Source organism: Corvus moneduloides, chromosome 13 (assembly GCF_009650955.1).
Source record: "Corvus moneduloides isolate bCorMon1 chromosome 13, bCorMon1.pri, whole genome shotgun sequence".
In the NCBI taxonomy this organism is placed as follows: Eukaryota; Metazoa; Chordata; class Aves; order Passeriformes; family Corvidae; genus Corvus; species Corvus moneduloides.
Genome location: NC_045488.1, coordinates 18,826,495 through 18,842,036, shown reverse-complemented (window position 1 = coordinate 18,842,036; position 15,542 = coordinate 18,826,495). Strand labels below are relative to the sequence as shown.

The 15,542-nt window shown below is 60.9% G+C and overlaps 2 protein-coding genes across 10 annotated transcripts; one reads left to right on the top strand and one right to left on the bottom strand.

Annotated features, from left to right (window-relative positions):
- Positions 1 to 5,045: 5,045 nt before the first annotated feature.
- On the top strand, positions 5,046 to 8,014 carry CPLX3 (complexin 3). The gene is made up of 3 exons (XM_032123285.1): positions 5,046 to 5,227; positions 5,564 to 5,651; positions 6,860 to 8,014. Exons 1-3 carry the CDS (start codon positions 5,067 to 5,069, stop codon positions 7,082 to 7,084), a joined length of 474 nt encoding a protein of 157 aa, XP_031979176.1. The 5' UTR covers positions 5,046 to 5,066; the 3' UTR covers positions 7,085 to 8,014.
- Positions 8,015 to 9,255: 1,241 nt separating this feature from the next.
- Positions 9,256 to 15,432, bottom strand: ULK3 (unc-51 like kinase 3). Of its 9 annotated transcripts, XR_004242855.1 has the most exons (19): positions 15,251 to 15,432; positions 14,873 to 15,013; positions 14,574 to 14,694; positions 14,366 to 14,470; positions 14,143 to 14,286; positions 13,970 to 14,052; positions 13,742 to 13,897; positions 13,561 to 13,666; positions 13,406 to 13,446; positions 13,213 to 13,315; positions 13,037 to 13,101; positions 12,843 to 12,921; positions 12,595 to 12,642; positions 12,373 to 12,427; positions 11,398 to 12,191; positions 11,108 to 11,289; positions 9,764 to 9,824; positions 9,617 to 9,673; positions 9,256 to 9,478 (listed from the first exon to the last, which is right to left on the bottom strand). XR_004242855.1 is itself a non-coding variant. In XM_032123254.1 (16 exons), exons 1-16 carry the CDS (start codon positions 15,350 to 15,352, stop codon positions 12,175 to 12,177), a joined length of 1,407 nt encoding a protein of 468 aa, XP_031979145.1. In that variant the 5' UTR covers positions 15,353 to 15,432; the 3' UTR covers positions 11,320 to 12,174. The 9 variants fall into 9 exon arrangements, 2 of the variants coding, with proteins under 2 accessions (XP_031979145.1, XP_031979144.1); XR_004242851.1 differs by having other exon boundaries at positions 9,256 to 9,673; XR_004242852.1 differs by lacking the exon at positions 9,764 to 9,824 and having other exon boundaries at positions 9,575 to 9,673.
- Positions 15,433 to 15,542: the final 110 nt, after the last annotated feature.

Sequence of the window (15,542 nt, the reverse complement as noted above, 5' to 3'; positions counted from 1 at the left end):
CCGCATCCCTCGGGATGGATGGATGCTCTCTATGACAGGGCCATTCCCAGCCCAAATCCCATCCCTCGGGATGGATGGATGCTCTCTATGACAGGGCCATTCCCAGCCCAAACCCGCATCCCTCGGGATGGATGGATGCTCTCTATGACAGGGCCATTCCCAGCCCAAACCCGCATCCCTCGGGATGGATGGATGCTCTGTATGGCAGGGCCATTCCCACCCCAAACCTCCCAAAACCCAGCAATGGGTCTGGGCAGTCCCGTGCTCACAAAGATGAGAGCAGGAGATTCCAAGGGAATTGGGGGGACACCCCAGCAGCATCCCCACTCCTGGGTTCCCTTCACAGGAACCATCCCAGGGGATGCTCTGCCAGGGCACCTCAGGGTGAGGAGCGGTGCACTGGGATTTTTCATCCTGCGGAGATGATGTCATTTTTTGGGAATTTAAAGGCTTGGTTCAATAGGAGTGGGAAGGCTTTCCTTGGGAATGCCTCCCTAGGTCAGGGAAAGGCACCTTTGGTTTTATTTCCATAACCAGCTGCACTGCAGCCCGTCTTCCTCAGCCAAGGCAAATTCCGGGTTTCTGGAGGTCTGTTCAAGGAACATGCCAGAAGTCACTTCACTCGGTAATTTACAACACCCTTATCCTAAAGTTCCTTTATTCCCTCCGTTAGTGCACGGCAGCACTTCGCTCCCAGTAGAGCATCTCCCAGGGAGGGATCCCACTGCCCTCTGAAGGGATGTTTTTCTCAAGACCTTCAGGATATTTTCCCTCAAGCTCCTGGGTGGTCCATACCAGCAGCGGGACCCTCTGGGTAGATGCCCCCGTGCCTTATCCCCATGCCCGAGAGGCACAGCAGGGTATCCGTGTCCCCATCCCATTGGAGCACCCCCGGCGGCAGGCGGGAAGAGCGGAGGTGCCTCTGCCGCTGCGCCCGCGGTCAGAGCTGAGCGCGGCGGTCCCTGAGGTGGCGGTGCCTGTCCCCATCACCAGAAGTGACAATCAGCTGCCAAGTGCCGCCGTGACTTCCCCTGGCAGCAGCGGGCCGCCTGCTTTCTTTGGAAACGCCTTCTCATTCCCTGCCCGTCGCGGCTCCGGCGCACACACGCGCGGCTTTCCAGGATTCCCTCACCTACTCGGGGTCTTCAAAGGTTTAAACCTTCACGTTCCCTGGATTTCAGGCTGACAAGGATCAGGCTCCTGCCTTCTGATGGCCTTATTGCCATGCCTCTGCAGCTCAAGGTCACCGAGCCTTCCCCTCCCCGGCTCCATCCACGGGATCGCTCCAGGAGCCGGCCCCTCCAGGGATCTCTGGAGCATCGTATGAAACCCTGGTTGTGGTAACTGCGCCTTTGGAGCCAGTTACCTGGGAAGAAGAGCTGGAATGATCCCTCTCAGCATGGCAGAGGGAACTGCTTGCATCCAATTTAAATCAGGTGTCAACGCTGAGAGAGGATCCTCTTAACTTCCACCGTCTTGTCTGAGGCTGCGACGGGGGGGACGTCTCATCTCCCTCCCGTCTAATCCATGGAGATGTGTGATATAGCATAAGCTAATATAATAGGTCATGCAAGGATTTACATCTCATTACGGCAGGTTAGAGTCCTGGCAGGAAGGATGACTCATCCTCACTTGAATATATTTCAGGGATAAGGAACGGTTCAGCTGCCCAAGGAAAAGCAAATGGGGAAATCAACCACCTTGAAGCATCATTTACCAGCTCACTGCACCCTCTGATTATCCCCCCAGCTCTGCCTCCAGGTGGGACACTGGCCTCTCCAGGAAAAGCCAAAGGGATGGGGGAGCTGCAACACCTCTCCGGAGGTGATTGCCTTTTGCTCCGTCCCTACAAAACCTGTAGGGACCTCTTCCTTTGCCTTTTGCTCCGTCCCTACAACACCTGGGCTGCCGAGCCCAAGCTGGAGCGTCCCTGCCATGAGGGACGGGATCCGAGGCGCTGCAGGGAACGCCGGGCTTGTTTGCACCTAGTTGCCTTGGCCGAGTGTTTCTGCTCATCAGGAGCTGTTTGCTCTTAGTTCCTCAGACAGGGAGGCTCCGTGGGAGCTGACCCATCTAACCCAGCCGGAAAAAATCGGTCCTGACTTCCAGTCTCTTATTGTTAATGGATGCTCACGGCGAAATCCGGAGTGAGCCAAGCTCTCAGGACCAGCCGCATCCGAAATCTGCTCTGAGCCCACACGAGGCTCGGACCAGCACCCAAGGACAGAACCAGGGGTGCTTTTCCTTCTCCCTGCCCCTCTTTTCAGCCAGACTGACAGCCGGAACGTGACCACGCTGTTGGCAACGGGACATCTGCGGAGTGCCCGGGGCTCCCAGCCTATTTCTCAGCAGGCTGTGGCAGCTCATTGTGGGTTAAAATTAATTTTCCATGGATTTTCCATGGGAAAGTGCTTAGGGGGGCCTGCAGATCGGTGTGAAAAGCAAAAATCATCACTTCAAAAAGCTGTTGAGGCTCCTGAGCTGCCGGCTCGGGGTGAGCAGCAGGCACAGGGGCACCTGCGTGGTGGGGGACGCTGTGGGTGACGCTGGAGTTGTGCCAAACGGAGGCGCCTCGGAGGGACCTCCTTCATCCCGGTGTCAGTCTGCACATTTGGATGAGCTCGAGGGAACTGCTGGCATCCCTCAGGGGGCTCTGCTCCACCAGGAGAGCCTTCACCAGGACAAATCCCCTCTTGTCACCTCCAAAAGTGTGTTCCAATCCCTAAGAGCAGCAGTCACAGCCAAGCTGATGACCGGATTATTATCCAAGAAAAATGCATTATTTTTAATCTGTTTTCCGCTTAAGACATAATTTTACCTTGGACGGGGGGGATGGGAGGAGATGGGCCGATTCCCCCTCCCTCTGCCACTTTGTTCTGTCGCTTCACAGCTGTTCCATCATTTTAATCTGCAGAGATTGTCTTTATATTTCGGAAATGAAATGATTTCCCCCAAGCCGGGATTGGGGTTTGGATCGGTGCTCATTTTTCATGAGCGGAGAAGAAAAAAGGGAGAAATGTCTGTTAAAGCCAGGCTGGCCATCTGGAAGGGAGGTGCGTTGCTGATGCCATTAATTGCTCACTCCCCAAGGCCTGGAACACGGCTGCAGTCAAAGGGAAGAGCAGGAGTGGGAGTGGGGTTGGAGCGAGCGAGGGAATGATGCAACAGAATCAATGCCTGCTCCGTCCTCCTGATTTGGGTGATCGATGAACGTTTCTGTGCCTGGGTTCTGGGGACTGAGAGCGGCTTTAGTGTTAATTAATACCATAAAATCACGGAATCATAGAATCCCAGAATGGCTGGGGTCAGAAGGGACCTTAAAGCTCTTGCAAGTTCCAAGCCCCTGCCGTGGGCAAGGACGCCTTCCACTAGACCAGGTTGCTCCAAGCCCCATCCAGCCTGGCCTTGGACACTTCCAGGGATGGGAATACTTCCGCGGGTATCATTAACAGGATAAACGGGAGGGAACTTTTGGGCACGCCAGCCCTTGGATCGATGAGCAAACAACAGTTGTGACTGGTGCTGCTACATATGGCTTGTTCTGAGTGTCAAGCCCGGCTTTTCCTCCTGCCAGACCCGGATGATCGGGAATAGAGTGGGGAAAAGGGCGCCGGCGTGGGTTTGCTCCTCAGTGGGATGAAGCAGGCGGGAATCACGGAGGAAAGGGTGTCCGGGGGGCTCCCCGCGGCCCCCACCGTGGCTCCATCCACCCCCGGTGTCCCCGGGGGGCTCCTGGGGGCTCCTTCTTCCCGCGGGGGTGGCGGCACTCGCGGTGCCCCGGGGCGGGTCGGGACGGCGGCGGCTCCGCCCGTGGGAGGGCGGCGGGGCCGGGGGGAGGCGGTGGGGCCGGGGGGAGGCGGCGGGGCCGGGGGGAGGCGGTGCCGCCGCCGCCGTGCGGGGACACACACACCGGGTCTGTGCGAGCCCCGGTGCTGCAGCCCCGCTCCGCTCCCGGCCGGGACGCTCCGCCATGGGCGGCGGGGCGGCGCGGCCCCGCTGAGCCCCGCACAGCCCGGCAGCAACTCCCGCCCGCATCCCGTCCTCCGGCATCCCGGCAACTCGGCACTCGGGCATCCCGGCGACTCCGCTCCGCTGACGCCGGCATCCCTGGAGCTCCGGACTCCGCTGTCCCGGGAACTCACCTCCACAGCATCCCGGCTGCCCGGAACTCCGCTCCGCTGACCCCGGCTCCTCCATCTCTCAGGACATCCCGGGAACTCCGTACTCCACCGCCCCGGCAACTCCGCTGTGCTGACCGCTGGTCCCGGCTCCTCGGGAATTCGGTACTCTGTCATCCCGGGAATTAATCTCCGCTGACCCCATCTCCTCCATAACCCCGTGCCCCAGCTCCCCGGGAACCCGTCTCCCCCGTCCCTCGCACTCGGTACTCTGGCATCCCGGGAACTCCGTACTCCGCTGAGCCCCTCTCCTCCCCTCACCACAGCTCCCCGGGGACTCGGCTCTGCTGACCCCGGCTTCTCCATCCCTCGGTATTCCGGCTCCCGGGAAATTCAGCTCTGCTGATCCTGGCTCCTCAGGAATTCGGTACTCCGACTCCCTGTGAGCTTGGCTCCGCTGATCCCGGATCCCCCATAACCCAGCATCCCAGCTCCCCGGGAACTCGACTCTGCTGACCGCAGCTCCTCCCCGGGAGCTCATCTCCCCTGTTCCCAACTCCTCCATAACCCAGCCCCCCCGCTCCCCAGGAGCCCAGCTCCGCTGATCCCGGCTCTTCCATCGCCCGGTATCCCAGTTCCCCGGGCCCTCCGTACTCCGGCTGCCCGGGAGCTCCTCTCCGCTGACCCCAGCTACTCCATAACCAGGCGCTCCGGCTCTCCAGGAGCTCCCATCCACAGCATCCCGGCTTCCCGGTAATTCCCTACTCCCGGCATCCCAGCACTGACCATTTCTCGGCTCCCGGGCACTCCAGCTCACCCTTAGCCCCGTTCCTCGGGGGCTCCTCATATTGCCCACCCGCATCTTCCCCGAGCCCCCCGGTGACCTCGCGTGTCCCCGCCGCAGAGCCGCGCTGCCCCCCGGCCCCCCGGCCCCCCGAAGGCGCGGACATGGCGTTCATGGTGAAGAGCATGGTGGGGGGGCAGCTGAAGAACCTCACGGGCGGCCTGGGTGGAGAGGAGAAGAGCGAGGGCGAGAAATCTCCGGCCGAGGCGCAGGGCATGACCCGCGAGGAGTATGAGGAATATCAGCGGCAGCTGGTGGAGGAGAAGTGAGTGCGAGCGGCACCGGGACGGGCTGGAGCCCCCGGGGTCCCTGCGGGAAGGGGGTGCTCCCGCTGCTGTCCGCATCCCGTGCATGGGAGCTGGGGGGAGCCGGCGCTGGGGACAGCAGGACCGTGAGGGAGTTTAATGAGCCCCCTAATCCCTTAATCCGCTTCCTCGCCCGGGAGATGGGATTGTTTTCTCCTTCCAGGCTGCGCTGGGGGGAGGAAATTGTGGGAAACCGGGATTTTTCAGAGAAAATGAGGGGTGCTGAGGTTGGGGGGAAGCGCACACCCGGGGATGGGGGGCACGGGCTGTTGGTAAGTGCCCTGTGTGCTCCGCAGGATGGAGAGAGATGCCCAGTTTGCCCAGCGCAAGGCGGAGAGAGCCACGGTCAGGTCCCACTTCCGAGACAAGTACAGGCTCCCCAAGGTATGGCTGTGCTGGGAATGGGGGGCACAGGGGCAGCCAAGCTCCAGATGGAGCTCTGGAGTGAGGGGAAGGGACAAGGACCCCCTTGGCCGCCTGGAGTTTGAGCCACAAAGCCCAAAGGCAAATAAATTCCCCTCAAAACCATCCTTCTCCCCAAATTTTGGCCCCTTTCCTTCCCCCCTGAGCACCGCAGAGCACCAGCCCGAGACAGAGGGACTCCCAGCCTTGCTTGATCCCCCTCTTCCTCACTTTTGCCCCCTAAATCCAGCTGGGTGAGGGAAAACCACCTTCACCCCAGACTCCCTGGAGCTGGGAGTGGAGCCAGTGTTACACCGTTCTAGCTGGATTAGCCAGCTCCTCTCCCCGGATTATTTGGCAAACGTTTGGCACCTAAACTCCAATTTTGGAATTTCCGCACGATGAACGATTCACTAAAAACAATTTAATCAAGGGATAATTCAGCTCTTCTCCCTCCAAACCCACCCTTTATTCAGGAAGAGTCGCTCTGTGGTGAATACCCCAAATTGGAGCCGGGCTAATATTAGTTCCGAAGGGTCAGCTAAGCCAAGTGAGATTGTCCTGATTGTTTGGCGTTGTTCAGCCAGCCTGGATTCACCCCCCTGCTTCCCACCCCCCTTTTATATCCCGGAAATAAACAGCTGGAGAATTTCTTTTACCCCCTGCCAAAAGCCAGAAAAGGCAGAGAAAGAAGAGATGGAGATTTTTTATTCTCCAGGGGAAACTGGGACTCGTTTGGATCTGGCCCCACAATCCTTTCACTGCCTTCTTGTGCTTGAGATGTCCCTTCTCATCTTTTGACAAGTTTCTTCTGCTCATTACTGATCCCGCTTGGCAGCCGGGCTGCCTCACCCAGAGTCTCCCGGCGGCTCCCGGCGCAGAGCTGATCCCGATCGCCGGTGGGAGCAGTCGTTAAGCATACGCGTGGCTTAATTAGGTGCCTAACCCCCCGCAACGTGAGCTGAAAACCAGTTTATACTGGTGCTGCGCGTGGGTTTTCATCTCAGCTCTCGCTGTAAGCGCCCAGGCTCTGCTCAGCCTGGATCACCGTCCCACCCTCACCCCCAGGCACCTTCCCTTAAAGCGGGCAGGCAGCCCAAAGCCCCTCCTGCGAGGCTTGCGCATGCTTCCAGAAGCCCCCTTCCCGCTGTGACGTGCCCCCCTCCTGACTCTCTCCCGGCCCATTCCAGAACGAAACGGATGACAACCAGATCCAGCTGGTGGGAGGCGACGTGGAGCTGCCCAAGGAGCTGGCCAAGATGATCGAGCAGGACAACGAGGAGGAGGAGGAGAAGAACTCGGTTATCGGCCAGCTCAGCAACATCCAGAACCTGGACCTTGATTCCTTGAAGGACAAAGCTTCGGCCACGCTAGAGGACCTGAAGCAATCGGCGGAGAAATGCTCCGTGATGTGACGGGGCTGAGCCCCCCTCGCCGCCGGCGCGACGGTGGGGGAGCAGGGAGGGGACGCAGCGCAGGGTCTGGCGGGGGCTGCTGCCTGCGGCGGGGACCCCACCGACGTTGTCACTCTTGCCGTGTGTCACTCGGGTCCTCCTGAGCCGTGTGACCCCTCGAGTCCCTGACCCAGATGTCCCTGATGTGTGGTTTTCGTTTCGTTCTCCGGGCTGAGGTAGAGCCAAAAGCCAGCATGTCCCCCTCGTACCCCAAGGCCTCCTCCCGTGCCCGCGGCAGGGGGTGTCCGCAGCCAGAGCCGGGGAGGTTGCAGGGAGGGAGAGTGACCTTGGAGTGTTATTGACCCACGCCAGCGTGGGCAGGACGCTGCGTGGTGGCCGCACGCTGTGGCTCTGCCTCCACATTTCCACTCAGCCTCCTAGAAATGACCGGGAGGCTCCGAGTTGCCTCGCAAGGACGAGGCAGGGTGTGGAACACCCCCCTCCCTGCGTCCCATACCCATCACCTGAGAAATGACATCCCGTACCTGCAAGGAACACCAACCCCTCTGTCCTTGAGGGCCCCTCTGAAGGAGCCAGCCAGGAAGGACCTGCTATATGATCCCTTCATCCCTGTGGGAAGGGGGTGCTGAGGACCAGAGGGCTGAAGCCTGAATTGACACCAGAGAGGAACAAAAGCCCTCCCTGGTGCTGAGCTGAGCCCGCACCAGCCCTTCCCCGGAGCAGTGGTGTCCCTCTCCTGGGGTGGGATCTGCTCCTGTCCTTGTTCCTTCCAGGAGAAGAACAAAGTGATAAGGGAATATCCCCTTCCTCCCGCTTGTTGTGCTGTGGTTGTGCGCTGTGCTCGGTTGAGTGTCCCCGCACCTCCTGTGCTGTCCCCGTGCCATGGTACTGTTATAACCGGTGGAATAAATACCAGGAGATGTCTATGCATTTCTTTTTCTCCCCGAGCTCTATTTTCCTGGCCAAGGTTTTGGGGTGTGCCTTCCCAAGGCAGGGCAGGAGCTCCAAGGAGAACTCCCTGGCAGCAGCATCCCGAAGACAGCACTGCTCCTGGTTGTCCTCACGTTTGGGACCAAAGGGATGCTACGAGGAGCTCGTTGTCTGCAGTCAGGTTTAAAAGCAAACAAAATTCCCATTTTTCCGCAGATTCTTGGCTATTTTAATATAAAACCTTCAGAACACTCAGTCTCATGGGCGCTGCGGGATGTCCACGGCAGCGCTCCGAGCAAGGACACTCTCTGCAGGCATGAGCCCGTGGGAGTACAGGTGTGACTCCCAGCCCTGACGGCATCCCGCCAGGCAGTGGGCTCCTGTGGTGAGGCTTCCTGGAAAAACCTGGCATGGGCTGGGAATTTGTCGCTCCAGATCCCATGGGAGATGATTACTGCAGTTTGGTTTTGCAGGGGGGGTGGGTCATCCAGGAAAACACAGGAGAGGGTGCTGGGAAACTGATCTTCTTGTTATTATAGCTATTATTATTATTATTATTATTATTATTAAGGGTGCTGGATCAGGCTGTGGCTGGGGCTGCTGTGCCAAGAGATTCCTTTCTGCCCCCAGCCCCCTGATAATCCTGTGCCAGCGCCAGGTAGTTCTGGGAAACTCCTGATGTCCATCCCTGAGAGGACAGACAGACAGACAGAGGCAGCTCAGCGTGATGCTCTGCCCATGGGGACACACATCCTCACAACCCTGCAGCCCTTGGGACCAGGAGAGCTGCCAGCAGCTCTGGGGACATCTGCTCCCATCAGATCCCCAATCCAGCCCCACACAGCGCTGGGAGCTGGGGACAAACGAGAGGGGAGATTGGCAGGAGCAGCTTTAGCTCTGGAAGGAGATCATACCTGATGAGGATCAGCCCAAGCTGATCTAATCCCCCACCAGGAAAGGGATAGCAGGGAGCAGGCACGGACCGAGCCGAGCCCTTGGTGTTTAAATCCCAGGCCGACGGCGAGGCACAATCCGCAATCATCCCACGGGAGAGCGGGATCCCAACCGGAGCGGGGAGCCGTGGGGCCGGGGCTGCAGCCCTGCGCTTCATCCCCCCCACACCCAGCCAGGATCCTCTCCCGCACCTTTTCCTCGGCCCCCCCTTCCCCTGCCCCCCCTGCCCGACCCCCGGGCTCCGCTCCGCGCTCTCCCGGCCCACGTGCCGCCACGCAAAGGCCGCGTGAAGCTCAGCGGGTTTATTTTAGGAGGCACCATGACCCCCAGGCATGTGAAAAGCCAGGCAGCGTGCGCTCCCCCCGCCCGGCTCTGCGCGATGTGCTAAGCCTCAGCAAAGCGTTCCCGGCACAGCGTTCCCGGCACAGCATCGGCAGCTCCGAGGATGCTCCTCCGAGCCTGCATCCCTGCTCCCATCGCTGGATCGCTGCCCGGAGCGGGGAGGAGAGGCTGGGATGGAGGGAGGAGAGGTTGGGATGGAGGAATGAGAGGCTGGGACGGGGGGAGCAGGGGCAGGCAGCCCCCTCCTGCCTTTTCCCTGCCCACCAAGGGATGCATCCCGGTTTCCAGTGGTTCCTGCTGCTGTACCCCGAGCATAGTGGCTGCCTCCACGCCATACGGCTGCTCCAGGCATCAACACACAGACTAAAAAATCTTAAAGCAAAGAATAAGTGTGGATTAAAGCAGAAAAGGTGGTTTTTTTTCTCTTTTACAGGCCCTAAATAATTTCCTCACCTATGGGGCCAGGATTGGGACAGGTTTGTCCAAGGAAGCCCTCACTGGCTGCTGGAAGGTGCTGGGCAGCAGGGAATTTTGTCGATAAAATAAAATAAAATTTTATTGATCAAATAACATAAATTTTATTGACAGAACTCCTGCCCTCCTGCACCAGCCCATTCCTCAGCCAGCTGCAGGATCTTCCCCCTTCCCACTGGTGAGTGTGGGATGACCGAGTGGTTTCCCCAATGGATAAAGCATTAAATGAGCAATTGTTAAAGCACTGAAACAAATGAGCTGCCATGGAAGGCTGGGGAATCTCCCTCCTTCTTTTTGCAGGCAATTAAACCTCCCTGCGAGCTGCTGTGGGGAGGGATGGCCCATCCATCCACTCACCGCTGGTGCAACAGTCGGGATTAATCCAGATTAAAGAGCCCTGGGAAAGCCCAAGGTTGGCTCCACACCCTGACCCAGCTCTCCCCAGCCCACCGCGTGTGTGACCTCACATCAACTCACACGCTGGCACCACGAGGGTGACAACCCATCTGCCACTCCCGCACCTCTCTGGGTGACAATCCAGCCCCAAGAGCCACCCTGTGAGGGTTGGAAGAGCCCTTTGGGAGGGCTGGCTGATGGCATGGATGGGACTGGAGCGGAGCAGCCGAGCCACAGAGGCCACGCTGCCAGGCTGGGCACTGCTCGCTCCGTGCCACCTTCCCTCGGTGACATTTGGGCAGCGCTCCACCGAAAAACCCTGGTGCAGGAGACACTCACACCCACCCCGACACAAAGCCGGGCCAGCCCGGGCTCCATCAGCCCCGGGGAGCAGCCGCAGCCTCGTCCTGCTGCCGAGGGCTGGGGAATGGGCCGCGCTGGCGGCCGAGCGTGAAGGCAGATGCGATTATCCGCGCCGGCTGCCGCAGCCAGCCGGTGCAGCCGTCCCCGGCGGCTCCGCGCTCGCCACGGGCCGGGGGAGGACACGGGCTTGGAAAGCGCTTTAAAGCCTCGGGATATAATCTCTGCTTGGAATAATAGTAATAAAAATATAAAAAAGGTATAAAAATGCCTCATCGCATCCGCCTGGGAAGCTCTGCGCCTGTTTGAGCACGGAGCAGCTGGAAGGGCAGGATCTGGGGGGAAGGCTGTCTTGGGAAGAGGTCATGGCTCAGAATACCCCAAAAATCCCCCCGTTGTTTGCTCCAGCCCCTCTGCCTTCCCTCATAGCCCAGCCCAGCCCTTCCTCACCCGCCACAAAAATCTATTGGAGAAAACAGGATTTTACGTAATGGCTCGTGTTGTTCTGCTCCGTGTTTTCCACACACACAAAAAATAAAAAGACGGGAAGTGAAAACAAGGTCAAACCTTGCTTTGGCTGCCTCGTGTCCCCGGGGAGCACAGGAAGGGAGGGCACGGCTGGAGCAGAGGAGGGGACACCCCAGCTCTGCTCCTGGGGGAACACAGATGAGGGTTCCCAGCCCTCCTCGATGGCTCCAGGACGCCGGGCTGGCTCTGGGTCCTGGGCTTGCCTGGGGACCCCTCTTAGGCTTAAATCACAAACCCGAGTGCAGAGGAGGTGGAGAAACCAAAACTAGAATTTATTAAAGACAATAAATTACATTCCCTTGAGATAGAGTAGATTTTGAGACAGGTACCTTGTTTTGCAGGACAGGCAACCTCAGCACCCCGGACAAGTGACCCTGGGAACATGACTTGGATGCTGGGGTTGTCAGAGCCCTGAGGAGTGGAGCAGAGCAGGCAGGATGCCGACAGTGTCTCCCTGAAGGTGATTGATTGCTGCTCATGTCCGACTCATCAGTCCCCGCTGAGCACTGCCCACGCTCATGACACTGGTGACGCAGTCCATACCTCCAGGTTTAGGAAGGAAAAGCCTCATTCCCAGTGCTCCAGCAGTGAGAGGGAGGTATGGTGGGGCTGGGACAGTGGGCTGCTGGAGGCTGGACAAGCAGCGGTGGATGCAGAGGTAGATGCTGGGCGAGGAAGGCACAGCGGAGCATCCCTGTCCACCCTCAGCTCCCGGCCGGATTCATGGCCCTGGGCCCTGCAGGCTCCCCAGAATGTGGCAGGTGGAAGCAGCACCCAGCTGAAAAAGCAGGGGGGATATCCTGCCAGAGCCCAGTGCCAGGATAAAAATACCCTTCCCGCGGCAGCCAGCGGAGGGAATTAGAGTGGAATAACCCGCCTGCTGTGGCAGGGGAGGCTGCGGCAGCAGACGGTCGAGGCAGGGCTGGCAGCGAAATGAGCCAGTGCCTGGGAGAAGGGCAGATGGCCCCGCGGACCCGCCGGGGCTGGGAGCCCGAGGGTGACCCCCGAGGTGTCACCCTGGTGGGGGGACGGAAGCCTCGTCTTTGCGCCGGCATCTCCTGGCAGGGCGGTGAGCAGCGTCCGGCTGGGCGGCTCCCCACTGGGAATCACTGCAAGGTACAGGCTGCACCGGGGGACACAGGGACTCACCGGGCTGCACACGCCGCTGCCACCCCCCAGGCGGGCTCCCGGGCGGGGATGAGCCCGTGCTGGGGGGGGACGAGGGCGTGCGGGGTCGGGATCAGCCGCGGGCAGGGATAGCCCCACGGCTGCGGCAGCTGGAGGGATTTCCGAGGGGCACTCACCGCTCCGGACGGACTCTGCCAGCGCCTCCTTGCCCATGGATTGTGCCTCCCGCATCTGCCAAGGGAGAGGGGGCTTTTCCAGCCTTTATCCCCTGCCAGCACGCTCCTGACCCCCCCCAGTCATCATACCTTGATCTGATCATCATACCTTGATCTGATCATCATACCTTGATCTGATCCTGACCCCCCCCCAGTCATCATACCTTGATCTGATCATCATACCTTGATCTGATCCTTCAGGTACTCGGCTCGGGCCATCAGGGTCTGGATCTGGGGGAGAAAGAGGACACAGTCGCTCCGGAGCCAGGCCACCGGGGACAGCTGGGTGTCCCGGGGCTGGCACTCACCTCTGCATGGAGCAGCTCCCGCCGCCGCCCCGCCGGCTCCGCTGCAGGGGAAAGGGGGACGTGCCACGGGATGAGAGCAGGATCCCTCCTTGCCCTAAAACCCCTGCCACAGTCCCAACTCACCGGCCAGGAGCAGCAGCAGCTCCCCTAGGCTCTGCTGGTACAGCTCCAGGGCGTCACTGTCATCCCTGCCTTCCTCCTCCTGCAAAGACCCCGGGGGCTGGCTGTGGCTGGGGGGGATCCACCAGGTCTGCACCCTCCCCTTCCCTCGGGGGTGAGGGGACTCCCAAGCCCACCCCCCCAAGCCCACCCCTCACCTTGGCGATGGCAGCTGAAGCCACTTCCAGCGCCGCGCAGAGCCGAGGCTTGTCCTTGGCCATCTCTGCAAGGGGACGTGGCCATGGGGATTGCCCAAAACCTTCACCCTTCAGCCCAAAACCCCACCACTGCCCCCTGCCAGCTCCAACGCTGGGGGATGCTCAAAAATCACCACCTTTCAGGAGCTCTCTGGCCGGGTTTCCTTTCTCCAGGAGGTTCTTGTTGCTAGACGTGACCAACACCTTCAGCTCCTCTGCTCGGGAGATGTACTGCCCCACCTGTGCACATTTTGGGGGTGAGGAGACCCCCGATATGGGGTGCAGAGGATGGGGGTGCTGTCCCCACCCCGCCCAGGGGTTTTGGCTCACCTTGGCCCGGATGGCTTCTTTGCGTCGCGCATCGCTTTCATCTGAGGGGGAAAACGACCAAACACTGGGGTGGGTGGGCTGAAAACCGGCCTCCCCCAGGGTGCTGCCCCCTCAAAAATACACCCAGGCCCCACAGAACCCCTGGGGGAACTCACAGTGCAGTGCTGGCACGAAATACTCCAGGGCTTTGCAGTAGAGGGAGAGGGCGGCGTTGGCATCTCCCTCCTGATCCTTCCTCACCGCCTCCACCACCAGGTTGGTCTGGGGGACACAAGGGGGGTCTCAGGGCTTGGAACCCCCCCTGCTCCCAGGGAGCAGCCTCCAGCCCCCGCTCACCGCCTTGCTGAGGCTCTCGGGGCCGGGGACGTGCTCCATGTCCACGAAGGGGTGGGCAAAGAAGCGCTCGAAGGAGATGCGCTTCAGAGGGTCCCTCTCCAGGAGCTGTCCCAAGAGATCCCGGCATTCCAGAGAGAGCTGGGGCCGGCTGGGAAGCTGGGGAAGGAAGGGGCTGAGCCCACTGAGCACTGTGAGGACCTCCCCCAGCTCCATCCCACGCCACGTTACCTCCACAGCCCGCTCGCTGCGGATCTTCTCCTCCAGCTCGGCGAAGGAGCGGGAAGCGAAGGGCGGCTTTCCAAAAAGCGCTTCTGTGTGGGGAAAAGGAGTGGTGGGGGGAGGTGGAGAGGGGGAAACCAGCCCTGGGCAGACCCCCCCGGGGGAATAAAAGCCAAACCCACCGTAGAGGATGACGCCCACCGACCACAGGTCCACGCGGGCGTCATACTGCTGCCGACACACCATCTCGGGGGCCATGTAGAGCGGGGAGCCCCGCAGCACGTGCTGCTCGTCCCACGGGGACATGTACTGAGCAAAGCCGAAATCTGCCAGGCAGAGAGCTCGTGGAGGCACAAGGAGAAGGGATTTCCCCCCTGCCAGCCCCTCCCAGGGAGCTGCCCTGACCTGCCAGCTTCAGCTGGGGGTTCTCCGGGGCACTCAGGAGGATGTTCTGTGGCTTCAGGTCCAGGTGGGAGATGTTGTGGTCATGGAGGAACTTCAGGGCGCAGGCTGGGCAGGTGGATGGGCACATGACAGCACAGCCTTGCAGCCCAAAAGCCCTGGGAAGGGCCCACACTGGAGCCGGAGTGGGAGCCAGGCGGGGTGTCCTTACCGAGCTGCTGCAGGAAGATGCGTGCCACCTTCTCAGGGAGGAGCCGGCGCATCCGGATGAAGCGGGACAGGTCCCCCCCGGCGCAGAACTCCATGATCAGGTAGATGTGGTCACTGTCCCACTGCCAGGCAACAAGCCCCCGTCGTGCCACCCCAGCCAGTCCCGCCCACACAGGTTCCTCTGCACCAGTTTGCCCAGTTGCTGGCACCCAGCCCCATGGACACACCCCTGGGAAGCCGGGATGGGTCCAAGCCCGAGTAGTTGTGGCTCAGAGGCCCCCCGGGAAGCCCCCAGCCCACCTGGAAGTCCTTGAGCTCCACAATGTTGGGATGGCGGATGGTCTTGAGGATCTCGATCTCTGTCAGCAGATTCTCCACCGATGTCCGGTTCAGGCTCCTCTTGTTCACACACTTGATGGCCACCACCTCACGCGTGTCCCTCTGCCAAGGAGGGGGGCAACCCTGGAGCCCCCCTCCCAAAGAGCCACCCTGGGCTGCTCCCCCAGCCCGCCGGATGGGGACGGGAGGGAAGGAACCCCTGCAAGGGGGCTGCGGGTGCCATGAGGGGGCTATAGGGGTGGCACCCCATGTGGGGGGCTGGAAAAGCGGGGTCGCACAGGAGTGGGGGGGGCAGACTGGAGAGCAAAACGGGAACCCCCGCGGCGGGCTCGGCCCTACCTTCCTGTAGGCCTTGTAGACGGTGGCGTAGGTGCCGGAGCCGAGGCGCTCGGTGAGGATGAACTCGTCGAGGCGCGGCGGGGCCCAGCCGGCCCCGGCCATGGCCCCCCCGGCCCCCCGGTGCCGGCACTCGGGGCCCGGGAGCCGCTTCCGCCTTCCCGGCGCGCCGCGGCCCAGGCCACGCCCCCGGTCGCCATGGCCACGCCCCCCCGCCGCCATGGCCACGCCCCCCGGCCGCCATGGCCACGCCCACACACGAGTCGTTACCACACAGGCCACGCCCCCCTCCGCC